This window comes from Myotis daubentonii, chromosome 2 (assembly GCF_963259705.1).
Source record: "Myotis daubentonii chromosome 2, mMyoDau2.1, whole genome shotgun sequence".
NCBI lineage: Eukaryota > Metazoa > Chordata > Mammalia > Chiroptera > Vespertilionidae > Myotis > Myotis daubentonii.
In genome coordinates, this window is record NC_081841.1 from 108020539 (window position 1) to 108046928 (window position 26390).

General features: G+C 39.6%; 1 protein-coding gene across 2 annotated transcripts in view; it reads right to left on the bottom strand.

The window, feature by feature from the left end:
- Window positions 1-26390, bottom strand: part of RNF17 (ring finger protein 17) — a 157168-nt gene that overhangs the window by 90629 nt on the left and 40149 nt on the right. For both annotated transcript variants that reach the window (XM_059684174.1, XM_059684175.1), the window contains exons 7-14: window positions 23736-23907; window positions 16594-16670; window positions 16245-16319; window positions 9252-9556; window positions 6768-6926; window positions 3446-3635; window positions 2458-2626; window positions 1004-1194 (exon numbers count right to left, since the gene is read on the bottom strand). In XM_059684174.1, coding sequence (XP_059540157.1) covers window positions 1004-1194; window positions 2458-2626; window positions 3446-3635; window positions 6768-6926; window positions 9252-9556; window positions 16245-16319; window positions 16594-16670; window positions 23736-23907 — 1338 coding nt within the window. The remainder of the gene's footprint in view (window positions 1-1003; window positions 1195-2457; window positions 2627-3445; window positions 3636-6767; window positions 6927-9251; window positions 9557-16244; window positions 16320-16593; window positions 16671-23735; window positions 23908-26390) is intronic.

Consider the following 26390-nt stretch of genomic DNA (forward strand, 5'->3'; position numbering starts at 1 on the left):
TGGGGATTAAAAAAAAAGTCAAGTCTCAAAACTCAATAATTAACCTTCAAATTGGTGTTGGAGCATTTTTGAGCTGGATCTGTAAGCTCTACTCATTGAACTGGTAACCACTCTGTGGTAGCAGTCAATGAGGACAGTTGTGTGCCCTCCATGTCTCCTCCTTCTGGCTCCCAGACTCTACTCTTATTTTTTCAGAATGGAACCTACTTGGTTCACTTCTAGAGTTGTATAATCACTCAGGACAGAAAGTATCTTCCACTATCTCTGTGGTAACTTAGTCATCTTGGTTCATCAGAGATGAAGAAGGAAAGGAAGTTATAGTACCCATTCTAGAGCTATATATTAAATACCGAGTGGTTAGAATATTGAAGTAAGGAACTGTCAAACTACAATTCTTGAAATCCTAGTGTAGTTGCTTGTGATCTTATCAAGAGTATAAAAATGTTCAGTGACTACAAATAGTTTCTAATTTGAGGTACCTGACTTTCTCTATTCCCATAAATCAAATGATCTGAATGTAGTTTTCACAGACAATTTGTAATTAGAAAACTTGACAGCAATATTTTAACCTCTTACAGAAGTGGTTCTCAACCTTCCTAATGCCGCGACCCTTTAATACAGTTCCTCATGTTGTGGTGACCCCCAACAATAAAATTATTTTCGTTGCTACTTCATAACTGTAATTTTGCTACTGTTATGAATCGTAATGTAAATATCTGATATGCAGAATGTATTTTCATTGTTACAAATTGAACATAATTAAAGCATAGTGATTAATCACAAAAACAATATGTAATTATATATGTGTTTTCCGATGGTCTTAGGCAACCCCTGTGAAAGGGTCATTCGACCCCCAAAGGGGTTGCGACCCACAGGTTGAGAACCGCTGTCTTACAGAGTATGTTGAGGTTTACTTTGGGCCCATAGTTTTAAAGGTAAAATCTGCTATTCCAATTTATAGCTATTATCTCAAAAAATATTTAAGGTTTAATAAATTACTTACCTGGCCAGTTCCATAAATACTAATGCATCTCTAAGAGACACAGGCATGTCACTGCTTATTTTATTTGTTGGTGGTTTTTGCAGATCTACAATAAGCACACCATCTTCTTCTCTAAAAACTTTCATTAAAACAGCCTTGTTATTTACCATTTTCAAAAATTCTACTTTAGCTTCTTCTCCCCAAGCTTCATTCTGTGTAAAAAGTTAAATTATAATGTACTTCATAATTATAATTAGCTCTAATGTTAAAATATTCTGAATTTAGCTTTAAACCAACCAAAGTCTGAAAATCTGAGCAGAGGCACTGAGCCAACCACAGATATTAAGTAGTAGCTGGGGCCACAAACCTAAGGACAGTCTTAGGGATGCATGGAGTGTGGGTCATACTTTGATTTATAAATATTGTCTCAAGGTTCCATAGCTACTGCACTTCAGGACTTAGTTTCATGTCTGAATATTAGTATGAAGATTATAAATATTTCAAAAAAACCCAGTATTATATATGAATTTTCCACTTAAATGAAGAAAATTCAAAAGACAATTTTTGAAGTATAATGAAAGCCATGCAATAGAATCATGGTATTTCTAATCATCAGTTACCTTAGTTCTCATTACTAGCAATATGTGAAGTATAGACTACTTAAATAATAAAGAAAAATATTCACCCATTGGAAAAAAGGTTTTTTAAGTTGATTTTTGAAATTTTAAGTAGCTAAACGTAAAGTAAATTTTAAGGATCAAAAGTACACATTCCTTAAAAACAAAAATTAAAACATTTTTCTAAGATTTTATGAGCATAAAGGTAAAGCCTACTCAGAATAAAAGACTTAAAAAAGAACAATTTTACCACTCTGAAGAAAACACCAGCCTATTATTTTTATGTTTCCTCCTAGTTTTTTATTCATTCTTTCAAATATCTGCTAAATGTCTACTATGTGTTATGATCTGTTACATGCCTGGAGTACAATGATGAGCAAAGACACAGACTTCTTTCATAATAATGTAACAACCTGACATGCATCCTTATCTCCTAGGAGTTTGCAATGTTGCTGGGGAATATGCAGATATTAATAAATAATACAAAGCAGAATGCTATATATAGAGTAATGAACAAAGTGCCACGGAAACAGTGAAGAAATGTACAGAAATACAAACCACAACATATTTTATTTCTCCACACTTATTTGACTCCAAAACTTAGTGGTTTACTTGGATATTTCACCTATCACTATGTTCATATATGCTTATTCCACTCAATTTCCCACTAAGAACATTTCCAGTTGTGGAAAGTGAAGTTCATCTCCTTTTTCATTGGCACTATCAGATTATTATGTAAAATGTATTTATTAGAATTGGTGTCTTAAACCTACACTCAGCAATCTGACTGGCAATACCTAGCTAAAACTAGAATACTTTAGTCCCTGAAGAAGAAAGCATAATGTCAGTTTTACTTACTGAATTCTGTGGAACAATATCCTTCAATGAGCATGGCTGTGCTAATGGCTGGAAGTCTTTCAGCAGCCCTTCAATATATGGTTCAGACTTCCTTAGGACCAGACATAAGTCATTTAGTACTATATGTTGCTCAGCAATGTGTTCTGATTTCACATGGGTATCACCAACTCTAGGAAGAATTCCGGTAACATTTTTTGAAAATAATGCTTCAAACCCAAACTTGCTTTCCCCCGTAAAAGTTATGCATTTCTAAGGATACTCTCCTTAGGTTAAATCTTCTAGGAAGTTATAGTCTAGTTCATACTTCCTTACAATATAGATTTAATCTGGCTTTTAAGTACAGACACTGTTGCTACCTATATAATTAACTCTCAGTTGCCTTTACCTGAATTGTCTTTCATATATCTACTTAAACTTAAGGGGATAACGAGGCCCCCGAGGAGAAATCTACTTATTTATAAAGCTATGACCATTAAGTAACTAGTGATCATGCAGTAGTTAATACTGTTCCTTACTACAGAAAGACTTTCAGTTTGTTTAATTTTCCTAGAACACTGAGGGAAAAAACATTTTTGAATATCTAGAATGAGCTAGACACTATACCACTTTAACATGCATTAATAAAATTATAGAAAACTGATTAAAATTTTTGCTCACAATCATCCTGCAGCTAAAAAGGAACTATTTTTATGCATAATTCCCCTGCTTTGAAGCACCAAAGAAGAGTACTTAAGTTTGGATACATCAAAAAGCTCCTTTTCCAAGTTTCCCATCCAGTAACACTCATAAATGATAATACTGTACTAATTTAATTAGTAAGATAAATTATAGAGGAAACTTAGAAAGTATATGCCTTGAAAATGAAGAAATATAAATTACTCCTCTCTACCCTTTTCCAATTTCCTTTATTCTTTAGTATCGACCCTCTCCCCAATCACAAATGTTTCCAAGCAGGCCAGGAATACACAATAATTATAAAGTATCATACCCTGCAACAATTAGGACTTCAGAATTTCCAAAATCCACCATGAATATCTGTATTAGTGCAACTTCACTGACTGAAAATTTAGTTGCACTACAATGTTTTCTAATATTTTCATTTTCTATTGGAATTAATTCAGTGATAATTCCTCGACACCACATTCCATTTCCAATACTGCTGACAAATACTGTTGCACCTAAATAATGAGGGAGACAAATCATTATCAATGTTAAGGGAGAAAGAATACCTACTAAGCTCTAATTTACAAATGTGTACATTAGTTCAACTACTAAGAAGTCTTAATTAACTTATCTACTCATACTATAGTACTGTGTCAAGAGCTATGAGAAGGGTGAAGGTAGTATAGTACAGTGATGGTGAACCTATGACACGCGTGTCAGAGGTGACAAGCGAACTCATTTTTTTGGTTGATTTTTCTTCGTTAAATGGCATTTAAATATATAAAATAAATATCAAAAATATGTCTTTGTTTTACTATGGTTGCAAATATCAAAAAATTTCTATATATGACATGGCACCAGAGTTAAGTTAGGGTTTTTCAAAATGCTGACACGCTGAGCTCAAAAGGTTCGTCCTCACTGGTATAATATGACAGTTTCTGTTATACAGAATCTTTTGAACTAAATGGGGAGATAAAAACAAAAAATACTCAGCAATCACTTTTTGAGGACCTATGTTTCATGAACTATAACAAAGATGAATGAGAGCATGCTGCCATCAAGACACTCAAGAAAGGTCCTGTCTAATGTTGTTAAGTGGTTAGAGCGTTAGCACGCACCAAAGAGTCTCAAATACGATTTCCGGTCAAGGACACATACCTGTGTTTCGGGTTTGCTCCCTGCCCCCAGTTGGTCGGGGTGTGTGTTGAAGGCAACTGATGTGTCTCTCTAACAGTGATGTTTCTTTCTCTCTCCCCACCCCCCCCGCCCCCCTTCCCTTCCTCACTCTCTCTGAAAAGCAATGGAAGAAAATATCCTCGGGTGAGGATTAGCAACCACAACAAAAGAAGACACTCATGAAACATGGGCAAATAAATGACTCTAATACATTGTACTTATAACAATAAAGACCTTCTACCCTTGTGCATGTACACACATGTATGTACAGATATACACATACTGAAATCTGTAAAATATTTTGGTAACATAAAAAAGAATCAATTACCTTCTCTTGGTTAATGGGAGAATAAAGAAACAATGAAAGGCAGAGTGTGAAATGCCAAAATTAAATTAATACACAGTGGAATTGAGAGAAGGGGAAGATGAATCAAGGACCTAATAGCAGAGAGATCAGATGAATTACAAATTAATAACTGGGAGGGCAGAGAGCAAGAAAGAAAGAGACCTGAATTTGAATGCTTACTATGAGCTCAGCAATGTTCTTAGTATTTTATGTTTGAACTCACTTATTCCCTCAACAAACCTGTGGAGATGGTACTTCCATCACATAGATGAGGAAACCAGGCAAAGAGGTTGAAAAGCTAGCCCAAGCCACATGGCTACTTAGAAGAGATAGGAGGAGAATGCAAGTAAACTCAGAGCCCATTCTCTTAAAAACTAAGTTATGCATCACAGAAAAATTTGGTAGTACTTGATCACTGATTATATACAGAGGGCTGTTGAATAATCCCCTCTAATAAAAACAGGATAGTTGAGAGGCACATCAAGGTGGCCCTTTAAAATTTTAAGCTCTACCAAAACATTTGTTTGGCCTTCAGATTGTTGTGGACCTTCTCTTATGTTTATATACCACATAACCAATATTCTTAGTTTTAAGCTACATATATTAAACCATTCTTTCTTGCAACAGATAAGAAAAAAACCCTGTTAAAAGCCATTTGTTGTTATATATAATGAAGAACAGGTAGGAAAAGGGAACAGCCTTCTAAAGTATCATATCACATTACTCCCCTTCTCAAAATATAAATGAGTATTTAAATCATGTGTACTTACCTTGAAATGATAATTATTCTTAAAACAAAGGATGACTTTTTGGCTTTCTTAGAACATTTTCTGAATGTAAGCTGAGGTCTTTTGTGCACATACTAAATTTTGGAGAATTATTTGCACCATAAAAACTAAGTTTCATACTATACTTCCCTCCTCTTAGATACTCATAATTTGTTATTTTTTGTTTTAAAATTATTAATTTTTGTCAAAAGTGTATGATAATCCTAGGCTTCTAATATTGTTAAGCTACAAAGATGAGCTGAGGGTTAATTACACTTTTAAAGAACTACTATATAAGGCTAAACAGATAATACTAAGTCAAGCAAATCATAGCTTTCTCTTATTACAGAGTGAAATAAAATTTAGTCAAGAGGGTTATAAGGAAAATATTTGATTTTTTAATATATTTTTATTGATTTCAGAGAGGAAGGGGGGACAGAGAGACAGATAGATAGAAACATCAATGATGAGAGAGAATCATTGATCGGCTGCTTCCTGCATGTCCCTAGTGAGGATTAAGCCCGCAACCCGGGCATATGCCCTTGACCAGAATTGAACCTGGGACCCTTCAGTCCCCAGGCCAACGCTCTATCCACTGAGCCAAACCAGCTAGGGCAGGAAAATATCTGTAAGGAAAGCTTAATTATGGCAAATTACACATACCCTTAGAATTTGGATAGAACAATGAAGTTTCCCAACTACCTCCATGAGGTCCTAAGAAATGGATGCTGCTGTCCTCCTGCATCTCATGAAGCATTCAATAACATCCTCAACATTCACGTGTGGATGTCAAGGGACTGTCATCACACTACAAGGAATCATCTCAGAGGAACAGTTTCCCCTGGAGACAAGGGGGCAAACTACTTAATTTCCCTGCCCTGAGTTTTATCATTTAAACAAAACTCATTTTGCTCCATAACAGAGTTTTTGTGTATATCTCACTCAGCAGTCAATTTTAATATTTAGCTAACTTACCTAAACAAAATGTAACTTATGTTATTTATTTTTTTAAAAATATATATTTTATTTATTTTTCACAGAGAGGATGGGAGAGGGATAGAGAGTCAGAAACATCGATAAGAGAGAAACATCAATCAGCTGCCTCCTGCACGCCCCCTACTGGGATGTGCCCGCAACCAAGATACATGCCTTTGACTGGAATCGAACCTGGGACCCTTCAGTCTGCAGGCCGACGCTCTATCCACTGAGCCAAACCCGTCAGGACACAACTTACGTTAAATAATTCCAAAACTTTCATGCTTGGAGTACAAATCTATATTACACATTTATCTGGGCTGGCCAAATATTACAATATTTACATAAACCTGACATTTTAACTTGGAGTAATATTTCATTACCTAGCTCCAAAATGTCTGACGGATCAAGGTGTAAACTCTTATTGCAAAACTGATTGACCATCTTTTCCAATACTGTTGCATCATTTATTTGTGAATACTTCCGAATGTAGAAGTGGCAAGGATGTATTACATGACTTACAAAAACTAGCTCTGGAGAACCTGGATAAGAACATTTAAACCACATTAATAAACCATAAGTTAGGAAAATAATTCACAAAAACTGAATGCAATATCCTCTAAACAAATAATAAGTGCTTTGTGGCACTGCAAATTCTAGAACACTTAGGTCCCACAAGAGTCCAAACCCAAAATAGTAATTAGACAGCTAAAACAAATATTCACTCCTTTGACAAATAATTCTTTATCTATCTGAACTGCAAATATTTTACTTGTAAAAATGTTAAGTAAGCAGAATTGCAGTTCACCTGGTAGATTCTAATGTCAGTTGTATGTTTTAACTCCTTTTTATTACAACAAAACTTCAGAATTTATTTATGAACATATTTGGAACTTAGAACCCCATTGATAATTATTAGGTTTCTACTTTAGCCTCCCAAGCCCTGTTTAATCTATACTATACCCAAAGAACTAATAATTAGTTCATAACCCCTCTGAATCCAAAATCTTATCAGGCTAGAATGGGGTGAAAAAAAATGTCTGGGCAAAATCAACATATTGAGCAACATTTGCAGCGGTTCTCAACCTGTGGGTCGCGACCCTTTGGGGGTCAAACGACCATTTCACAGGGGTTGCCTAAATACATCCTGCATATCAGATATTTACATTACGAGTCATAACAGTAGCAAAATTACAGCTATGAAGTAGCAACGAAAATAATTTTATGGTTGGGAGTCACCACAACATGAGAAACTGTATTAAAGGGTCGCGGCATTAGGAAGGTTGAGAACCACTGATTTAGGGGAAGATGAGTGTGTTTTGATGGAGGCAGGGATGTGGCAGAGTAAAAGACAGTGAGGGATTTCTTGTATATAACAGTAATTAAGCCAAATGTTGCTACTGATAAGATCTCTGGAGTATAATGTTAAGAACACCATTCTGTTTTAATTCCTTTCTTATAGGTATTAATAGGTATGCTTTGCTTTGTGTAAAAAAAAAACACAAAAAAATAGAGTTAGAAAAATAATATGTGTATATCTGTTTGTATATGCATAAAGAAACTCTGAAAGGGAGAGATGAACAGGATGGAATGGGTTAGAAGAAAAGTTTCACAGGGTATTTGAATACATATATTTAATTTTTGAAAAATGTCAATGTTTTATCTAGTAAAAATGTTTAAAAAACAACCTCTAGGAGGACTGGAATTAGAGATACCCAATAATGGATCGTTATCTAATACAAATCACAAAATATAGCTATATTGAGGATGGGGTAAAGGGATATGTATAACTGGGAAGACAGCTAGAGAAGTATGATATATTTCAGAAACATGTTTGCCAATAACCACCAAAACTTTTAACATTGAAAAATAAGTTTTAGTTATCATTAAAATTCATTTTACTCATGGCCTCACACTACATAAGAATTACTATACATACAGTAAACTCCACAACATCAAGTTCAGAGTTGTTAAAATACCTGCTTTTGACCCAAAAGGAGCAGATGATTTTTTCTGAAGAAGCTTGTTTGGATAGCTAGGTGTCCCCATAAGATCATCTGTGAGGCATGCTTCATCAAAAGAGAAAATAAAGGCAATTATACTAATTTTAAGTTGACAATGGTATACTATTGTTTAAAAAGCTGTACCTGAATGGACAAAATACTGGAAAGGCAAGACTCCTTGCATCAGTAGATAATGTCATGAGAGGCTTCTTAACTCACTGAGGTATCAGAGATGATTATACATTAGAACTGAGAAAGCAGCATGTCCTTTATGTCTTTTTTCTGTATGCAAGTGTCATTCTGGAGAGTCCATTCAGTGAAACTAATGCGTGTGGAAGAGAACCAAGTGGGTCTTAAAAATGATCCTCAAGAAGACTGGTAGTGTAACTGTACACAGTAGTATCTTACTGTCATGTTAGTGGTGAGAACACCAACACTGGAAATTTAATCAAATCATTATGATAAATTTAAATGTTACAAAAGAGATGCTATTACATTCATGATAGTTCATTTTTAGAACAGATTATATCTAAGATTTAAGAAAGGCTGTTCTTAAATTTAAGGACAAAGTCATGAGATTGTTTCTATAAATTCATTTATATTTTCATCTTTTATACAAGGTTTATATGTGGAACATTAAATAGTCAAATGCCCTACTTAAATCAAATATCAAATTTATATCTGAGTTTACCTATATTATTGCACTAAAAATAAAAATTATCCTACTTTAGAAAACGTGACAGTAGGGGAGCAGTGTAAGCTAATAGCAATTCCTTTCTGTGAAGCACAGGGACAAAAGGTACTAACTTTGTTTCTAATTACAGACATGATCTATTTTTTCCTTGCTTTTGTATTGTCACTCACTTTCCAGGTTTTCTTCAATAATTTCTTCAATGATCACATCAGGGCTAGATCCCATCTGGGGTAGAGCAGCAATGCTTTTAGGGGATGTTGTTGCAACAACCTCTTTCTGTGGCTGAAAGTTTTTTGCTTCCAAATGCACATCATCAGTTTCGGGTTGCAAAGGAGGTGGTAGGGGTTCATTAGTTAGGGCAGGCATGTCAACCTTTTTCTTTGCTGGCGATGGGAATGTATCACGACAAGAAAATTTCTTTTCGTGATTATATTTCTTCTCAAGATTCTGGCCAATTTCATTTTCTTGGGGGTATCTGTTGAAAACAGAAGCATACATCTACTTTAGATCACTTAATAAAGTCTCTATGTCCACCCTCAAGCCATTTCCTTTCCATAGGACAGTTAACACTTGTGACACACACAAAGGGGTAAAGTTACACAGGTGCTCAGGACACTTTTAAACAGCTTTCTTGCAATATAATTGACACAAAAGAAAATTCATTAAATTTTACTAAATTCACAGAGTTGTGCAACCATCACCACAATCTAATTTTAGAACATTTCTATTACCAACCCACCCCCACCACCCCCAAAACAAACAAACAAAACAAAACAAAAACAAACTATGGCCCATTCCCAGCCCAGGGTTGGAAAAGGGCAACAAGAAGTGTAATCAATGGGATGCTGAAGAAAGGGCTTGACAGTCACACCACAATGATCTGATCCTAAAAGAGCAGTGGATATACGTTTTCTTTTTTTCTTTTTTTTTCTCATATATTTTATTGATTTTTTACAGAGAGAAAGGGAGAGAGATAGAGAGCCAGAAACATCAATGAGAGAGAAACATCGATCAGCTGCCTCCTGCACATCTCCCACCGGGGATATGCCCGCAACCCAGGTACATGCCCTTGACCGGAACCGAACCTGGGACCCTTCAGTCCGCAGGCCGACGCTCCATCCACTGAGCCAAACCGGTTTTGGCGGATATACGTTTTCAAAAGAAGTCATTTTGCTTTTGCTTAGGTGTTTGGTTTTAAATTATGTTAAGAGTATTTCTTCTTTTAATTCACTGCTTAAAAATAAAGTGTAGGAAACTACACAATGTCTTCCACAAAAGTTAAAAATGGAACTCCCATTTGACCCAGTAATCCCATTTCTAGAACTCTATCCCAAGAAACCAGAAACACCAATCAGAAAGCATATGTGCACCCCTATGTTCATAGCTGCACAATTTACAATAGCTAAGATTTGGAAACAGCCTAAGTGCCCATCGGCAGATGAGTGGATTAAAAAACTGTCGTATATCTGCCCTAACCGGTTTGGCTCAGTGGATAGAGCGTCAGCCTGCGGACTGAAGGGTCCCAGGTTCGATTCTGATCAAGGGCATGTACCTTGGTTGTGGGCACATCCACAGTGGGGGGAGTGCAGGAGGCAACTGATCGATGTTTCTCTCTCATCGATGTTTCTGGCTCTCTATCCCTCTCCCTTCCTCTCTGTAAAAAATCAATAAAAGATATTTAAGAAAATAAAAAAAAATAAAAAACTGTCGTACATCTGCACAATGGAATACTACGCCGCTATAATAGTAAAAACAAAGGAACTTTTACCATTTACAACAGCATGGATGGAACTGGAGAGCATTATGCTAAACGAAATAAACCAGTCGGAGAAAGATAAATATCACATGATCTCACTCATATGTAGGATATAATGATCAACATAATTTGAATAGATCCAGAGACAAATGGCAGGGGAGGGCGGTTAGAGAGCACCCAAAGGACTTGTATGCATGCATACTAGCATGACCAATGGACATAGACACTGGGGTAGTGGGGGCTTGCCTGGGGTGGGAATGGCTGGGAGGGCGGGAAGGGGTTCAATTGGGGAAAAAGAAGACATATGTAAAATTTTAGACAATAAATAAATAAGAAAAAAAATAAAGTGTAGGAAACAGTGAAGGGTATGATCCTAAGCAAATTGTTAGAAACCTCTACCTTGTCTAGAAATCACCATTAGTCTGAATCCTTTGGGTAAGGCTTTGAATATGACTATTCACTAACTCACAGCTGATTATTTATTCCATTTACTCCGTATTTTTCTATCTTCTTCATTTAGCTACACAGATTTAGGCCATGAAGTTTATAAGTATAGAAATTTTATCAAAAAGATAAGATTGGATCTCAAAAGCTTATATTTTAGTTAACCCATGATGAATTTAACTTGGTCACAGATCAGCATTTAGGCAGCATCTACACTAATAAAAGAGAAACATGGTAATTGGCGTACGACCGCTACCCCTTTCATTGGCTAATCAGGGCAATATGCAAATTAACTGTCAGCCAAGATGGCGGCCGGCAGCCAGGCAGCTTGAAACTAACATGAGGCTTGCTGGCTTCAGTGACGGAGGACTCCAACGTTCCCCGCCTGCGGCTGCAGGCCTCTGAGCCTGGAGTTTAAGAAACTGTAACAAATACCACCGGACTTCGGCCAGCAGGATCGCAACATTGTATGCAAAGGCCAGAAACCTACTTTCAGCAGCGGAGGCCTAAGAGCTGGAGCCAAGCCTCAAGCTAAAGCTGGCCCAGAATAAAAAAAAAAAAAAAAGGAAAAAAGGAGCGGTTGGGAGCTTCAGTCACCCCCAGCCTGGAAACAGCCCTCAGCCCCTCACCCAGACTGGCCAGGCACCCCAGTGGGGACCCCACCCTGATTCAGGACACCCTTCAGGGCAAACCAGCTGGCCCCCACCCGTGCACCAGGCCTCTACCCTATATAGTAAAAGGGTAATATTCTCCCAGCACCGGGATCAGCGGAGCCGTGAGGCCTCCGGCACCAGGATCAGCATGACAGGGGGCAGCGCCCAAACCCTCTGATCGCCCTGCGGCTCTGTGTGTGACAGGGTGCGGCACCCCAACACCCCCCCCCCCCACGGGCCCTGCTCTGTGTGTGATGAGGTAGAACCATAACCTCCCCATCGGCCCTGCCCTGAGTGTGACAGTGGTGGCACCCCAGCCCCCTGATTGGCCCTGCTCTGTGGGTGATAGAGGGCAGCGCCCCAACCTGCTGATCTGCCCTGCTCTGTGTGTGACAAGGGACGGTGCCCCAACTCCCCTATCGGCCCTACTCTCTGAGTGACAGGGGGGAGCTCCTCAAACCCCTGATGGGCCCTGCTCTGTGCGTGACGAGGGGAGCTCCCCAACCCCCTGATGGGCCCTGCTCTGTGTATGACAGGGGGGAGCTCCCCAACCCCCTGATCAACCCTGCTCTGTGCATGACAGGGTACGGAGCCCCAACCCCCGATGGGCCCTGCTCTGTGCATGACAGGGGGCAGCACCCCAACCCCCTGATTGGCCCTGCTCTGTGCGTGACAGGGGGCAGTGCCCCAACCCCCTGATTGGCCCTGCTCTGTGCGTGACAGGGGGTGGCGCCGCAACCTCCCCATCGACCCTGCCTTGAGTGTGACAGGGGGCGGTGCCCCAACCCCCCAATTGGCCCTACCCTGAGCATGACTGAGGGTGGCATCGCAACCTCCCAATCCACCCTGCTCTGTGCATGACAGGGGGCGGCGCCCCAACTCCCCAATTGGCCCTGCTCTGAGCCCGACCAGGGGCTGCACCTAGGGATTGGGCCTGCCCTCTGCCACCCGGGAGCAGGCCTAAGCCAGCAGGTCGTTATCTCCCAAGGGGTCCCAGACTGCGAGAGGGCACAGGCCGGGCTGAGGGATCCCCCTTCCCCCCGAGTGCACAAATTTTTGTGCACCGGGCCTCTAGTCTATACTAATAAAAGGGTAATATGCTAATGAGACCGGGAAACCTTCCTGGAGACCTTCTGGACGTCCTTCTGGACAAAGCAATGGTGGTGGGGCCGAGGCAGAGGTGGTTAGGGGCGATCAGGCCGGCAGGGGAGGGCAGTTGGGGGCAAGATCAGGCTGGCAGGGGGGGCAGATGGGGGCAAGCAGGGCAGCAGGGGGGCAGGTGGGGGCGAGCAGGCCAGCGGGTGGGGGGCAGTTGGGGGCGAGCAGGCCGGTAGGGGGGCAGTTGGGGGCGATCAGGTCAGCAGGAGAGGGCAATTGGGGCAAGTAGGTTGGCAGGGGAGGGCAGTTGGGGGCAATCAGGCTGGCAGGCAGAGTGGTTAGGGGCAATCAGGCAGGCAGGCAGGTGAGTGGTTAGGAGCCAGCAGTCCCAAATTGCTAGAGGGATGTCCGACTGCCGGTTTAAATCCGATCCCCCTAAACTGGCAGTCGGACATCCCCCAAGGGGTCCCAGATTGGAGAGGGTGCAGGCCGAGCTTAGGGACAAACCACCATGCACGAATTCATGCACCGGGCCACTAGTTTTAGAAATAAGAACCAACAAAGCCAGATGGATTCAGTAATGATAAATCTTATCTGTCTCTTTCAACAATGGGTGTGCATTTAACCCACATAAAATAAGTACATGTGGAATAAAGGTCCAAGCACCTGCTGAGGATGCATATACGTGCACAGCTTTGCAATCCAAACATTTCTTTTTATAGTAACTTTTATCTGACCTTACTAAGACATTCAATAATTAACCAACTCCAGTCTCATACGTAAACCCCTCCTTTGACTTCTAGAACACTCTTCTCTTGTTTGTCTTTCAGCCTCTGCCTGCTCCTTTTCAGTTTTCATGTTGTTTTGTTTGTTTGTTTTTCAGGTTACTCTCTGTATGTCCTAAAATTTCCTCCTTTTCCAGGTTACTGTCCTTGACCTACTTCAATACCTGCTTTCACTGGGCAACCCATTATTTAATTACCACTTGTAATCAGTAGATGCAGGTTTTATAGTGAAACTTCCCTAAAAACTAGGAAAATTTTTAAAAGACTATTGAGTTAAATTTAAAATCAAGACAAGATAAACAAACTCTTTAAGAGACAGAATAACTTTTGATATTTAAAATATTTGATAGTAACCATATTTAAGTTATGAAAATGTCTATAAAAGACATGACTAGCCGAAACCGGTTTGGCTCAGTGGATAGAGCGTCGGCCTGCGGACTGAAGGGTCCCAGGTTCGATTCCGGTCAAGGGCATGTACCTGGGTTGCGGGCACATCCCCAGTGGGAGATGTGCAGGAGGCAGCTGATCGATGTTTCTCTCTCATCGATGTTTCTAACTCTCTATCTCTCTCCCTTCCTCTCTGTAAAAAATCAATAAAATATATTAAAAAAAAAAAAAGACATGACTGAAAAAGTGATTATCTATGGAAGCACAAAAGTAAAGTCACAGAGGCAAATATGGGGCAGGGCTCCCTATCGAGGAGGATGACTTGAGCCAAAGTTCTCTGGGAAGCTCTTCTCTGTGGTGGCAAAGAGTTATCTAGGCCTAATGCTGTTAGGCCATTTAATTAATCTTATTCCCTTTATTCCAAACAAGACTGCACTGCAAACAAAGCAACTTCTGACAATTTGGCTTCTTGTGTCTATCTGGATATTGGAGAAGAATGCCAGCATTAAATTGATAAATTGGCATTCTGACTCTATTTCAGTTTTGTGAACTTGATGTCTCTGAGTTCTTCTGGCTTAATGTGGAATGGCTCACATCTATTCCTGGGCTTACAAGACCATGGGCTGCACTCTGCTTAGTTCCCTACAGCAATAAATGTGATGATCCTTGGGGGATGATTTCCCTCAAGACACACCACCTACAAGTGAATGAACTTCTTTTCTTTTGGGGTTTATAAGTCATCTACCAGTATATCCTGACTACTCCTAAACCCTGAATCAAGTCCAAGACCACATCTTAACGTTTCAGCACATTTAACCAACTGCCATCTGGACATTTTTCCCTAATACCTGGTAAACAGCACTTACTCAACATATCAACTCTTCCATCTCCCAACTTTTCTTCTTGCATTCCCAGTCTTGGTGAGTAACACCACAATCCATCAACTTAATCACCAAAGCCAGACCTGTAAATCACCCAGGATGCTTCCCTCTTCCTTACTGCTCACACTCAATTACAAAGTTTTATCAATTTCCCTACTTAGCATTTGTTATATGTATCACTCTCCAGTGTTATTACCTACTTTTGATTTCTCATCATTTGCTGATATTGATAAAATAGTCCAACTGATCCTTCAGCCTCCAGCCTCATACTCTTCCAAATAATACTCTGTATGACCACAGAATTAATGTTTAAAAATGTAACCTAATTATTTTACTTTCAGGCTGAGAATCTTTTTGTGGTTTGTCTATAGCTGTGTTATCCAACAGAACTTTCTGTGATCATGAAAATGTGTTGTGCTGTCCAATGTGGCTACTGAGACTTGAAATGTGGCTAGTAACTAAGGAACTGAATTTCTCAGTTTATTCAGTTTTAATGAATTTATGCTTATATGTAAATGGCCACATGTGGTTAATGGCTACTACAATGGACAGCATGAGTCTAGAAAATGAAATTCAAACACCTCTGTACAGCATACAAAATTTTTAGAATTTAGCCTCTATGTTCCCTCTGCCAAATGCAGTTCCCTGAATGTTGTATGTTATTTCACTGCACACATGTCTTCTGCTAAGATCCATTGCTACTCATTTGTCACGGATAAGGGCAAATAAAATCTCCTTTTTCCAGGTCCCTTGTTATCCCCAGAACTGACCACTCCCTTCCTTTACATCTCCAGTAAATTTTGCATATATTACCATCATAACAATTATGCACTTTGTTGTTCACATGTGTCATCCTCTACTTATTGTAACTTCTCTGACATATATCTCAATATCTAAGGTTATGCCTAGCACAAAATTAATGTTCACTGTTGGCTGAACAAATGAATCTCTAGAAATAACTTTGGCACACATACCAATGAATACTGATCCCTCCTAGATCTCTTTATTCTTAAATATTTTATGTAGAATATAACTGATTGAAGCTATTTTGCCCTTTATTATTTTTCAACTTTTGAGTCATATATATTATAGTAAGCATCAATTTTCCTGTTTCTTAGGCTGTTATTAATAGTATGTTGTCATTCTTATAAATACTTACTTTGTTGAGTCCTCAAAGTCAATCTTTATCATACTGTTGAACACAGAGATGATCTCACTGCAACTCATCTTCAACCTACAATAAATACTAGCATGTAAGTAAATATCCTAAAACACATTTATTACTTTCTCTAAACAAAAATCAGTTGCTGACATAAAAAATTCTTAATGACAGAACATTTAAATAACTTTCTTACTTATCATAAATTACACTTATTTTTACTTGCTTGCTAAGTTGGAAAACATTTGTGACCCAAATTTTCAATTTATAATTGCTTGCTATTTTAATAAATCTAGGCTCTAATATGTTTTTATACTTGTTAGGTTCTCCGAAATTATAACTTACTTACCTCGGAGATTTCCTTAGTTTTAGAGCACTAACTTGTGGCAATTCATTCTCAAAGGTTAACTTCAAGGCGCGAATAATCTAGAATAAAAAAAAAAGCGTCTATTTTGTTCATTAGACAAAAATAGACCCAGAAACACAGAAGCATGGAACAGACTGTCAAACCTCAGAGGGAAGGCAGGGGAGGATGGGTGGGAAGAGATCAACCAGTGAACTTGTATGCATATGCATAACCTGAGGACACAGACAATGGGATGGTGAGGGCATCATGGTAGGGGGGTGGTAGCAGGCATGAAGAGGTCAATGGGGGTAGAAGGGGAAGTTATGTAATACTTTCAACAATAAAGATTAAAAAAAGAGATCTGTTTTTATTTTTTATTTATTTATTTTTTAAAATTATTTTATTGATTTTTTAGAGAGAGGAAGGGAGAGAGATAGAGAGTTAGAAACATCAATGAGAGAGAAACATCGATCAGCTGCCTCCTGCACATCTCCCACTGGGGGCGTGCCCGCAACCCAGGTACATGCCCTTGACCGGAATCGAACCCGGGACCCTTCAGTCCGCAGGCCGATGCTCTATCCACTGAGCCAAACCGGTCTCGGCAAGAGATCTGTTTTTATTTATCAGTCTATGTTGTTCATTATAATCCATAAATGAGTGAGATCATGTGATATTTATCTTTCTCTGACTGCCTTATTTCACTTAGCATAATGCTCTCAAGCTCCATCCATGCTGTTGCAAATGGTAGGAGATCCTTCCTTTTTACAGCAGCATAGTTTTACATTGTGTAGATGTACCACAGTTTTTTAATCCACTCATCTGCTGATGGGCACTTAGGCTGATTCCATGCCCCGACCTGCGGGACAACAACGGGGGAACGAAGAGACACCCTAGGAGAATGAAACAAACAAGGGACACGAAAGAATGGAGGCAAGACAAGTCCTGATCAAGCCTCCCACTTTATTCTCACCGCGGCAGAATATATACTGTTTTAGGGAAGGGGGGTGGGTAAAGGGGTCTATGGGCAGTAACCTATTACTAGAGATTTATTAGGCTCCTGATGGCTGTGCTTATCAGTGGAGATGTGTGCTTTAGCAGGCTCCGGGATGGCTGTGTTTATCAGTGGAGATGTGTGATTTAGCGGCTGTGTGAGGGTAGTTTATCTTTAACTGCTGGCCAATTTGCAAGACACAGGTGGTTTCTGGTAATTAGGAGTTTCTGGAGGAACCAGAAACTTACAGTTTTTAAGATGGCTTTGTCTAAGCCAATATTTCTAATGGCTCCCAACAATTCCAAATCTTAGCTATTGTAAATTGTGCTGCTATGAACATAGGGGTGCATATATGCTTTCTGATCGGTGTTTCTAGTTTCTGAAGGTAGGGGAGGGTGGGGATAAGGGGGAGAGATCAACCAAAGGACTTGTATGCATGCATATAAGCATAACCAATGGACACAGACACCAGGGGGTGAGGGCATGAGCGGGGGGTTGGGGTGCAATGGGAGGACACATATGCAATACCTTAATCAATAAAAAATAAATAAAAAAGGAGACGTACCACTCATATGTAAATTTTCTTTTAATATTGTTGAAGCTGAGTAAGATTTTAGAAGAAAAGGTATATCCTTTAGGTATTTCACTAATTAATGTGTTCAAGATTTGATTTTAAGGATTTGAAGGAAGGAATGCAAATAAGTGTTTATGACTTTTTCCCCTAAAAGAAATTTAAAACTTTTGAAGATATTTATTAACAGATAATAACAACAAAAGACACTGGTTAACAAATGAGATATCGCTACATGGCCAGAGAAAATTCTGACCAGATTCATTTTGCATCTGCATTGTTGTCATCAAATGTTTCTCTCTCTTTTTTTCATCTTCCTAATGAGGCTAACGAGAGTAACGACCAAATCTTACCACTTTTTTTTTTTTTTAACTTCCTAATGACTCACATGTAATACACAGGAAATAACTATTATTGTTTTAGAACTACAATTGGAAGGAGGCCTGGCCTACTAAGACAGTGGTAAAATCTCCTTTCATTTAAGGTTAGAGACTTTTGAGGCAGAAACCAATGGCTACTATTTTATACCTCAGTTCAGTCCAAACATCTGATCATTTATGGGAAATGAGGCCCTAAGGATTCAAAAATAGAGTATGATCTTTTCCCTAAGGGAGAAATTAGCAAAGAGGATCGATGGTTAATTCTATTCCTGCCCAATGATCTCATAAGAAACACGTTTCTACATTTTTTGCCCAACTCTATCACCTGGGCACATGATTAGATGACAGGACATAGCTGAGGCATCTTGTTTCTTCACCTGCACATCTGGGGAGGCAAGAGGGGAAGGAAAAAACCAGAATGGAATCTTGAATTAAATTTTTAAGTCAAGAGTTGACAGTGATACCTATATTGAATGTAAAAAGAAAATAGATTCTTATTTAGTTTGGTACCCTTATTTGTCATGATTGTTTATTCAAATATCCTAGAAATATCAACATTCAACTCAATGTCATCCTACTTGTTCTCATGCTATATGTTATAAAACCTTACTATATCATTTACCTAATTGATAAAAATAAAAGGCTAAACCAATTTATTGTTTGTTTTAGAACTCAAAAATGAATAATTCTAAATTGATGCCAATGCTAATTAAGATAATCTGAAATACAGATTGTTAATTCTTAAATATTATATTTGAAAACATGTAAAATAAGCTACCTCAGAAATAATTCACACCAAATCACAGCAATCTTGGGAAAGAACAACAAAGTCAGAAGTATCATGCTACCTGATATTTGAAACTATACTACCAGGCTCTAGAATCAAAACAGTATGATGCTGGCATAAAAACAGACACACAGATCAATGGAACAGAACAGAGAACTCAAAAATAAACCCACACCTATATGGTCAATTAATATTTGACAAAGGAGGCAAGAACATACAATGGGATAAAGACAGTCTCTATTCAATAAACAGTGTTGAGAAAATTGGACAAGCACATGAAAAAATTAAACTAGACCACTTTTAACAACATATATAAGAATAAACTCAAAATGGATGAAAGACTTAAATAAATATAAGACTCTAGAGTCATAAAATTCCTAGAAAGAAACACAGGCAGTAAAATCTCTGTCATTTCTCTTAGCAATATTTTTCTGATATATCTCTTTGAGCAAGGGAAACAAAAGAAAAAACAAATGAAACTACATCAAACTAAAAAAAAAAGTGCACAGCAAAGAATACCGTCAACAAAACCAAAAGACAGCCTACTGAATGGGAGAACATATTTGCCAATGACACATCTGAAAAGAGGTTAATATCCAAAATTTATAAAGGACTCATACAACCCAACACCAAAAAACATCAAACAATCCAATTAAAAAATGGGTAGAGATCCTGAATAGACACTTCTTCAAAGAGGACATGCAGATGGCCAACAGATATATGAAAAGATGCTCAACATCACTAATCATCAGAAAAATGCAAATTAAAACCACAATGAGGTATTACTTCATACCTGTCAGAATGGCTATCATCCATAAATCAACAAACAAGTGTTGGTGAGGATGTGAAAAAAGGGAACCCTCATGCACTGTTACCGGTGGGAATGCAGACTGGTGCAGCCACTATGTAAACAGTATGGAGGTTCCTCAAAAAATTAAAAATCAAGCTACCTTATGACGCAGCGATCCCATTTCTGGGTATATATCTAAAGAAACCCAAAACACTAATTTGAAAGAATATGCGCATCCCTATGTTCACTGCAGTGTTATTTATAACTAGTAGCCCAGTGCATGAAATTTGTGCACTGGGGTGGTGGGGCGGGGGGGAAGGGCCCCTCAGTCTGGCCTTCACCCTCTCCAATCTGAGACCCCTCAGGGAATGTCCAACTACCTGTTTGTGCCCACACTTTTAACAGATAACAGCTCCATTGTTGTTTCTTTCTTATGCTTAACACATTGTATGCGGGAAACGTATTTATACATTTTACGTATTTATACGTTCCACCAGTGTAGCAGAGCGCGGGACACGTATTAATATGTTTTTTATAGACTAGCAGTAGAATGCGGGTAACGTATAAATACATAAACTAAAGTTATCATAATTTTACTGAACGTTGCCATTTGCGCAAAAAATTAGCAAAAATGGCCCGCGCCACCTGTTAGCGCGTGATAAAAACTACCTGCAAACAATGTGTTAAAACCATTGGAATTAGTAGGTATTCACAGTGTGTATATATTTTGGGGGGACACCCTGTATATCTCTAGTCAGCGGTGAAAGAAACCAACAGCAGATTTGGAACCCCCAGACAGGGAACCTCGCTCACTCCCCACATGTCTCCCCACTTCACTTTCCACCTTCGTGGGCAGCAGGAGAATCGACGTTTTCTCTCATTAATTTGGAAAAGCACGTCCTGTCACCCGCTGCCTGGCAGGAGTGCGCTAGGCCCCAAGCAAGCGAGGCTCAGTCAGGGCAGCCTTCGCTCATGGGTGCTGGCACCCAAAGTGCACATTCCTCCTCTACAGTCGCTTGACTATCCCACTGTTTCACTGAGAGGACGGAATTCCCCTCCACCTCTGGGTTCTTGATCTTGAACGCTGACCGCTGACCGAAGGCACCTCAGCGAGGGCCGCCCACGCCCACTAGGTGTGTCTGTCTGCATCTGCTCCCACCTCAGCACCTGCATTAACCCCCCAGAGATGATCTCGTAGATGCACTGGCCTCTGTGGGAACAGGGCATCACCACTCCGCCCTCTCACTGTCATCTCACAGGCGCCCACCCTCAGCACCCAGAACACCCAGACACTCTCCAAAGGACGTGAACGCATCAGAGGGGATGTGTGCACATCCTGTGGGGGTGTTAGGCATGCTGGGTTGATGGAAGTGCAGTAGAAAGGCGGGGGGAACTTGTGCACGCCTTGGTTTGCAACTGTTGCAGGTGCGGGAGGGTGACAGTGTGTTGGGGATGTTCGCACGACAGGGGGGGATGTGCACACCGGAGGCCTCTGGCTTTGCAGATCTGCAAACTCCCGTGGTGCGGCCAGGAGGATGTCAGTCTGGCCCACCATGGTGGCTGTCCCTGTGATCCTGCACCTTCTGGGCCAGGAGGTGGATCTTGCGCAGCCACTCCTGGGCACTGATGGCCTGCAGGCACTACTTCAGCTCAGCCTGCAGGCTCCACTTGGCGTGCTCACAGCTGTCACCACCGGCATGTGGGGAGTACAGGCCGCCCTCTGCCGGCCTGCCTCCCCTGTCCAGAGGCTCTCTGCGCTGCTCACCTGCACAGAGTGACTGGGGCTGGGTGGAAGCCAGGCGTCCTGCCCTGCCCAACCCCGGCCATTCTGCCCCTGTGCGAGCTGCCGCCCCGCCAGGAAGGGTCACGGATCCGGGTCCCAGGACTGCGGACAGCCTCAAGCACTGCCTCCCTCCTGGCAGGGTCACAGATCTGTGTCTTGGTCCCGCGGACAGCCTCAAGCACTGCCCCCCGCCCGCCAGGTCACAGATCCGGGTCCCAGACCACGGACAGCCTTGCCTGCTGTCGCCCGCCTTCAGTATGCAAATTAGCCGCCATCTTGTTGCTTCAGGGTGGGGGTCCCCACTGGGGTGCCTGGCCAGTCTGGGTGAGGGGCTGAGGGCCGTTTTCAGGCTGGCAGGCGACTAAAGCTCCCAACTTCTCCTTTTTATCTTTTTTCTTTTTAATTCTGGGATTTATTTACTTTCTATGGCTGTCACTGGAGCTGAGAGCCAGCTTTAGCTCTGAGGCCCGGCTGCAGCTTTGAGACCTCGGCTGCTGAAAGCAGGGATCTGGGTTTGTTCTATAATTAAAACACTGTTGTGGTCCTGCTGGCTGAAGCCCAGCTGGCCGAAAGCAGGATTCTGGGTTTTGTTTAACTTCTATAATTGCAACATAGTTGCTTAGAGTGCAAGCTGAGAGCCCAGCAACGGCAGGTGGGGAACCTTGGCTTCCTCCTTCACTGGAGCAAGCAAGCCTCCTGTTCGCTTCAGCTGCCTGGCTGCTGGCCGCCATCTTGGTTGGCAGTTAATTTGCATATCGCCCTGATTAGCCAATGGGAAGTGTGTCGGAGCTACGGTTAATTACCATGTTTGTCTATTATTAGCTAGGATAGCCAAAATATGGAAGCAACCTAAGTGCCCATCAATAGATGAGTAGATAAAAAAAGCTGCCATACACATATACAATAGAATATTACTCAGCTGTAAGAAAGAATAAAATCTTATGATTTGTGACAGTCTAGATCAGGGGTGGGCAAACTTTTTGACTCGAGGGCCACAATGGGTTCTTAAACTGGACCGGAGGGCCGGAACAAAAGCATGGATGGAGTGTTTGTGTGAACTAATATAAATTCAAAGTAAACATCATTACATAAAAGGGTACGGTCTTTTTTTTTTTTTTTTTAGTTTTTATTCATTTCAAACGGGCCGGATCCTGCCCGCAGGCCGTAGTTTGCCCACGGCTGGTCTAGATGGATCTAGAGGGTATTATGTTAAGTGAAGTATAAAAAGCTATGGAATATTCGATAGAAGATGACTGCCAGAGGCCTATGGCGGAACTACCTTATTATGGCAATTAAAATTTTTGTACCAAAAATGGTAGTGTGTTTAACTTAATTTATTCACCAATCGAATATTACTCAGCCATAAAAAAGAATGAGATCTTACCATCTGTGATAGCGTGGATGAACCTAAAGGGTATAATACTAAATGAAGTCAGTCAATCTGAGAAATATAAGTACCATATTATGTCACTTATATATGAAATCAAAAGAAAAAAATAAAATATAGAGACTCAAAGATACAGAGAATTGACTGATGATTGCCAGAGGAGATGGGAGTTGGGGTACTGGGTGAAAATGGTGAAGGATTTAAGAAGTGCAAATTGGTAGTTACAAAATAGTCATGGTGATGTAAAGTACAGCATAGGGAATATAGTTAATAATATTGTAATAACTATTAACAGTGCCAGATGAGTACTTGAAATATCAGGGGACCACTTTGTAAAATATATGATCATCTAATCACTATGCTGTGCATGTAAAGCTAATACAAAATAATACTGAATATAAACTGTAATTGAAGAATAAAATAAAAAAAATTCACATCATGAACTATTAAAATTACCTGATTCAGGTCACAATAAGTCCTTAGAGAAGGTGCTGACTTTAACTCTCTTGCTATCTTCATAGCTGCATTCAAATCATTTTTTCTCTCTTCAATGCAGTTTTTAGCCATTATTACGTTTGATAAATAATCATTTGTTTTTCTTGCTACTTCTTCACACAAGTTCTTTTTCCTTCGTGTAAGATCCCAAAGTTACTTGCACAATTCACAAACACTTATATGAACGTGAGTTATAGTAACTAAATAGTATTATAGAGTAATTTTACTAATTTATGAACTTAACATGGTTAAATAAGGCATTAAATTGAACTGAAATGTATTACAGTTGAAAGCTATGTATGTATAACTAGAGAAAAAGTAAATTTTGTAGTTTATAGTTATATGACAAATACAGCTGTCACAGAATTACAAGGTTAAGACAGACTCATGATTCCCCTTAAAACAGAAATCCTCGCTATCTTGTAGTCACTGGTGCCAGTGCAAAGACACATTTATATTCATTTCTCAGTAGGATCACATGCACAATTTAAAATTTCCTTCAGTAGACACATACAATATTTTAAAATAGGTTTCACCAAACCATAACTGAGGTATCAATTAACTATAATCTTCAAAGTAATCAGTAAGGTTATATATTTATCATTTCATTACTTGTACCTCAGTCAAAATATTTTCTGGGCCTATGGTAGAACTATCTTATTATGGCAATTAAAATTTTTGTACCAAGAACTGTAGTGTTTAACTTATTCATTTTATTCATCAAACAAATGTATTTTGATTATTTTCTCAAAACCAAATCTGGCCTCAGAAAAGGATAGTTTGCCACACTGAAGAGTAACAAGAATGTAATATAGATTCTGAAGGTAAAGAGGCATTACAAAAACCTTTAGTAATTTTATATATAGTATTTGAAATTGATGTCTTTAGGGGAAAAATTGTCATTTAACAAGTTTAGTATGGTTCCTAAAAATTCATGCCTATGTAGTGATGTCAGCAAAGTGGCAGATTAGGACACTTTAAGCCCTCGTTCCCCAACAGAGATGTCAAAAAGCATGCAAAAATTAGTAAAATAAATTTACAGGAATTCTGGAAAACCAATAAAGGTATACAGCAACAAAGCAAATGCCCAATTAACAAAAAGTCACTCAAAACAGTAGGACATGTCATGGTGTTTTTACTTGTCCTTGTCTAGCCCCCTCTTCAGCTATGCTCTTCGTCTGAAGGCAGCAGTACAGTTCGCAATTCCTTCCCTCAAACCAGAGGGAGCAAAGCAGACCTTATTTGCAATTTTCTAATATGTCTGGGGACTACCAGAAGAACTAGTCTGTTTCACCTAACTTGGAGCTCAGGCAATGAGAAGCAGTGGGCCCCCTGCAGGAGGACTATAGCTGTAGATGCCTGGGCAAGAGATTACAGGAAAAGAGATACAATAGGCTATCTGAGGTTCAGAGAAGTTGACTCCTTGGGAAATTTAGACATTTAAAAGCAACCATGTGGGGGGGAAAGCGGGACAATATGTAATACTTTCAACAATAAAGATTTTTTTTTAAAAGCAGCTATGTATGCAGAAGGATAATAAAAAGTCACACTCAGACCCAGGCAAGAGTTCTCAGAAAATACCTGAGACTTTCATAAACCATCATCTCATGCTAATCCCAAGGGTACTCAATGAAGGGCAGGCCCAGCAAAGAGCCAGTTTGCAATAATTGGGAGAGGTGACTGTGCCAAATTTTCAAAAGAAAACCACAAGGCATGCAAAGGTAATCAGGAAAACAATGAAGGATCAAAATGTGAATATCAATAGAGATAGAAATTACAAAGAGGAACCAAACATAAAATCTGGCACTTAAAATTACAATAATTGAAATGAAAAATTGACTACAAGAGTTCAACTGCAGATTTAACCAGGAATAAGAATCAGTAAATATGAAGATAAGGCAACTGAAATTATCAAGTTTGAGAAGCAGAAAGAAAAATGAATGAAGAGAAGTAAACAGAGTCTAAGGGACCTTCAGGGACACCTTTCAAGATGACCAACATATACCTTATGGAAGTCCCAAAAGGAGAAAAGAGAAATGGGTACAGAGAGATTATTTAAAGAAATAATTGCTTAAAAGCTTCCAAAATTAGATAAAATACATGAATTTAGAAATCCAAGAATTCAAAGAAATTTAAGCAGAATAAACCCAGAAGACCCCACACTGAGACACAATGTAATTCAACTGCTGTAAGACAAATAGAGAATCTTGACAGCAGCCATAGAAATGCAAATTGTCCTGTACAAGAGATCCTCACTAAGATCATCAGCTGATTTCTAAGCAGAAACCTTGGAAGTCAGAAGACAGTGGGATGCTGGAGACCAAGATCAACAGTAATTGATATAAATGTGAGGAGTCTGGCAGAAGGCTGAACAGGACTCCCTTTGATATTCACAGGGTGAATATCTACATTTTATTACCTGCTGCTGACTCAATGGCCTAAAGCAAACTCCCCCAAAATCTGACAATCTTACTGTTTACTAAACATTACCATTGATATGTCTGTTTGCATTCCTAAAGGTAATTGTGTATTCTAGCAAATAAAAGCAGCTGGGAATGGAGCAACAGGAGAGAACTTGACTGCTATGGTTGAGTTTTCCCCCGGTATTAAAAATAA